The sequence below is a fragment of the Microtus ochrogaster genome, chromosome 7 (genome assembly GCF_000317375.1).
Source record: "Microtus ochrogaster isolate Prairie Vole_2 chromosome 7, MicOch1.0, whole genome shotgun sequence".
Classification (NCBI taxonomy): domain Eukaryota; kingdom Metazoa; phylum Chordata; class Mammalia; order Rodentia; family Cricetidae; genus Microtus; species Microtus ochrogaster.
This window is the reverse complement of record NC_022014.1, coordinates 48,434,131-48,438,464: the sequence shown is the minus strand read 5'-3', so window position 1 is coordinate 48,438,464 and position 4,334 is coordinate 48,434,131. Positions and strand designations below refer to the sequence as shown.

Sequence of the window (4,334 nt, the reverse complement as noted above, 5' to 3'; positions counted from 1 at the left end):
GGTCTCGAACTCACAGAGATCCGCCTGCCTCTGCCTCCCGAGTGCTGGGATTAAAGGCGTGCGCCACCACCGCCCGGCTCCCAAGCATCTTTTGAATTAGTCTTAAGGCCATGGACCTAGAGGATAACCCCAGCACAAGCATATGGGCAACACAAATTGTAAAGAGTGGACTTTAAGTTGGAAGGAGGGGGGCATAAGAGTGTGATCAATACATTACTCGTACATATAAAATTCTCAAAAACTGAAAAACATGCTATGTTTTAAAAAGAGAGATGCCATGGAGTCAACATGCCACTTTGATATCATACTGTTTCTAGAATATATTCTCACCATCGTATTTGGCAATTTCATCATCAGTGTCATCTTTTTTGGCTTTAGATAAAATCCACCTGTAATTAAGACAAACCTCAGAGTTAAAATTCAAGTGACAGTAAGTAATGTTTGTTTCAAGTAACATCTTTCCTATACCATCTAGCCTACTTAGCAGGGCTCAAGAGAAAAAAGAAAATTCCCAAACAATGAAATATAGAGTAGAAGAACAGGAATGAAAGCAACAAGAGGCCAAGTTCCAGGACAACTTTCAGGTACAACACTGCAGATGTACCACTGGACATGCCTGTTCAAACCATATCCCACTTATTTATATTCATTTGTTCATTAATTCATTTTAAATTATTTTAAACTTTACATCCTGGCCTGATTCATTTATTTTAAATTTTACATCTTGGCTATGTGGTGGTAGCACACAACTTTAATCCCAGCAGAAGCAGGCGGATCTCTGTGAGTCCAAGGTCAGTCAGGTCTACAGAGTTAAGTTCTAGGACAGTCAGGCCTACATAGGGCTACAAAGAGAAACGGTTTCTCTCAAAAAGCCAAAAAATAAAATAAAAACAAAGCACAAAAATCTTTACATCCCAGCTGGGCGGTGGTGGCGCACGCCTTTAATCCCAGCACTTGGGAGGCAGAGGCAGGTGGATCTCCATGAGTTCGAGGCCAGCCTGGTCTACAAGAGCTAGTTCCAGGACAGGCTCCAAAAGTCACAGAGAAACTCTGTCTCAAAAAACAAAACAAAAAAATCTTTACATCTACTCTCCTCCTAGTCTCACCCCATCCCTCCCATCTGCTTTTCTATTCAGAAAACAGTGGGTCTCCCATGGATATCAACAAAACATAGTATATTAATTTGAAGGTAAGACTAAACATCTCCCTCCCCTTGTTTTAAGGCTAAGCAAGGCAACATAGTATAAAGAGTAGGGTCCCAAAAGCCAGCAAAAGACTTAGAGACAGTCTAACTGTTAGGAGTTCCACAAAAGGATCAAGCTACACAACTGTAACATATGTGCAGAAGGCCTAGGTCAGTCCCATGAAGGCTCCCTGGTTGTCAATTCAGTCTCTATGAGCTCCTATGCTGAGGTTAGGGTTCTAAGGGTTTTGTTTGTTTTGTGAGGTTCTTGACTCCTCTTGTTCCTACAATCCTTCCTCTTTTCGGCAGGATTCTCAGAGGCCCAATTTTTAAGGCTGTATCTCTCTTGCCTCCCACGTATGACACTAGGTTCAAACCCAATACTGCTTAAAAAGAAGCAGGAACTTTCCCACTATTCTCTTTCTTATTTACAAGCCATGCACCTTTCAAACTTTTACCCCCAGAAAAACACTTACCCTGACAGAGACCCTCTGTCAAAGGAGTCAGCAAAATAAACCTCCCCTGTTGGAACTGGAGCTTTGTAGGCGACCTGTGTTAAACACAAAGTGTAATTAAGAAGTAAAAGTTTAAGTTGAGCAGTGGTGGCACATGCCTATCTACAACACTAGCACTTGGGAGTTCGAGACTAGACTGGTCTACAGAGCAAGTTCCAGGACAGCCAGGAAGGCTACAAAGAAAAACTCTGTCTCAAACAAAACCAAAACCTTTTAGCCAAAAACTGTGACACAAGTCTGCAATCCCAGCCTTTCAGAAGGACCACAAATCCCAGACCATGTTGTGTTTGAAGACAGGGACATTTAGTAACATTCTGTAGAGTGTACTCTCTTGGTTTGATTTCAATTGTCACAGCTGTCCCTGAATTCAATCCACATGTAACCAAAGGTTGCTAGAAGGCTTAGCAAATATCTTTTGAAAACAATCCTTTTGGGGATGGGAGCTCCTGGGAATCAAATTCAGAGTCTTACATTATCGGGTTATATGATTATGTTAAGGTGTGTTACTTTTGTTTATGTTGCATTTGTTTAACTCTGTTTAGCTGTGATACTTTGCCTGTCTAAAAACCTGATAATCTAATAAAGCTCTGAATGGCCAACAGCGAGGCAGGAGAAAGGATAGGCAGGGCTGGCAGGCAGAGAGAGCATATACAGAAGGAGACAACTAGAAGTTTGCTGGAGAAGTAGCTAGAGAAGGAGAACAACAGGGGCCGGCCATCCAGCTATAGAGCAATCCACGGAATAAGAGTAAGATTTACATAAGTAAGAGAATAGGAAAGCCCAGAAACAAAAGACTATGGGGATAAGTTAAGAAAGCTGGCAAGAAACAAGCCAAGCTAAAGTTAGACATTTATAACTGAGAATAAGACTCCTCGTGTGATTCATTTGGAAGCTAGGTGGCAGGGCCCCCCCAAAAGAGCCGAAAGAGTAAAAAACATCAACTACATTACATATGCTAAGCAAGCACTCTACCACTAAATTATATATTCCCAGACTCTGGCTTCCTTTATTTTATTTTATTTATTTTTTGATTTTTAAACCAAGAGAGAAAGAAAGAAACAAAGAAAGAGAGAGATATAGATCAAGTAGGGTGTGGTGGCCCAACCCTTTAATATAAGCACTCTGGAAACAGAGGCAGGTGGGTCTCTGAGTTCAAGGCCAGCCTGATCTATCAGGACAATCAGGGATACACAGAGAAACACCGTCTCGAAATACCAAAAGGAAAAAGAAAGGGAAAAGAAAAATCTACTTCAAACCTTTGGAGATGAAGGAGTGGTGGTATCTGATTTCGATTTTGAATCTTCTACTTCTTCAATAACATCATCAAGATCATCTTCAATATCAATCATGTCATCATCATGTCCATCATGAGCCTCAATAGCTCCAATTCCAAGGACCAGTAGCAAACACAGTAACCACTTCCCTTCCATGATCTACCTGCAAAAAGAACAGAACGTAAGATGTGCTATCTTCCACTTTAAATTTCATAAAAACTTTACCTGCTCCTTGTTTCAAATCAAAGAATTAAAAGAAATACTGTATTTCAACCTACAAAAAAGGAAAAGTGAACGGGGTGTGATGGCACACACCTTTAATTCCAGTACTTGGAAGGCAGAGGCAGGCAGATCTCTGAGAGTCTGAGGACAACCTGGTCTATAAAGCAAGTTCCAGGACAGTCAGGGCTGTTACACAGAGAAACAAGGGGGAAAAAAGGTTATGTGTGTGTGCTGCAGGGGAAGGGAGAGTAAACCCTGGGAGATGAAAGGATTTTCCTAAAATAAGGTAATTAACAGCAACACTCGAGCATATCTAACTATACCAATATAAACTGAATGTTCTGGTACATACTTGTACTATCACTCTGATGGCTGAGACAGGAAAACCCCGAATTCAATCAAGGCCAGCCTGAATCACGTGAAACCCTGTCTCTTTCTCTCACATACAAAGTCAAACAATACCAAGGGTATTGAATTAACTAGTTTCATTATATTTATTTACGATGTGCTCCCTTCCTGAGAGCTAGCAAAAGAACTTTCAGGATCGAGACCAGCCTGGTCTATAGAGCTAGTTCCAGGACAGGCTCCAAAGCCACAGAGAAACCGTCTCGAAAAACCAAAACCAAAACCAAAACCAAAACAAAAAAAAAAAAAAAAAAAAAAAAGAACTTTCAGGAGTCTTTCCTTCTACCAACAAAGCCTAGGGACCTAACTTAAGTCATCAGGTGTGGTGGTAAGCACCTTTACCCACAAGCCATCTCCTTAACTCTTAATCTGTTTCATAATGTCCAAAATATCTTTCACATCTAATTTACAGTAACTACTGATTAAAATACTAAAATGAAATAACAACAAATAATTTGGTTCACATTTAAAGAATTACTATTAACATTGCTGCTCATTTGGAAATTAGTGTTCTAAGAGTCCATTAAGCAGAGTACAAACTACTGCAATCTATCATCTTCTAAGCACTTAGGTCTTTGTGGATTAAACTAGACTCTCGGGGGTGGTAGGTAGGCTTTTTTTTTTTTTTGGATTTGTGACAGGGTTTCTCCATAGCTTTTTGGTTCCTGTCCCGGAACTAGCTCTTGTAGACCAGGCTGGCCTCGAACTCACAGAGATCCGCCTGCCTCTGCCTCC

The 4,334-nt window shown here is 40.7% G+C and overlaps 1 protein-coding gene across 3 annotated transcripts in view; it reads right to left on the bottom strand.

Moving 5' to 3' along the window:
- The window catches only part of Canx (calnexin), a 35,567-nt gene that overhangs the window by 15,241 nt on the left and 15,992 nt on the right, over positions 1–4,334 (bottom strand). For all 3 annotated transcript variants that reach the window (XM_026780245.1, XM_005350151.2, XM_013347263.2), the window contains 3 exons: positions 2,955–3,135; positions 1,660–1,733; positions 331–389 (listed from right to left, as the gene is read on the bottom strand). In XM_026780245.1, the coding sequence (XP_026636046.1) occupies positions 331–389; positions 1,660–1,733; positions 2,955–3,128 (307 nt within the window). In that variant the 5' untranslated portion in view covers positions 3,129–3,135. The remainder of the gene's footprint in view (positions 1–330; positions 390–1,659; positions 1,734–2,954; positions 3,136–4,334) is intronic.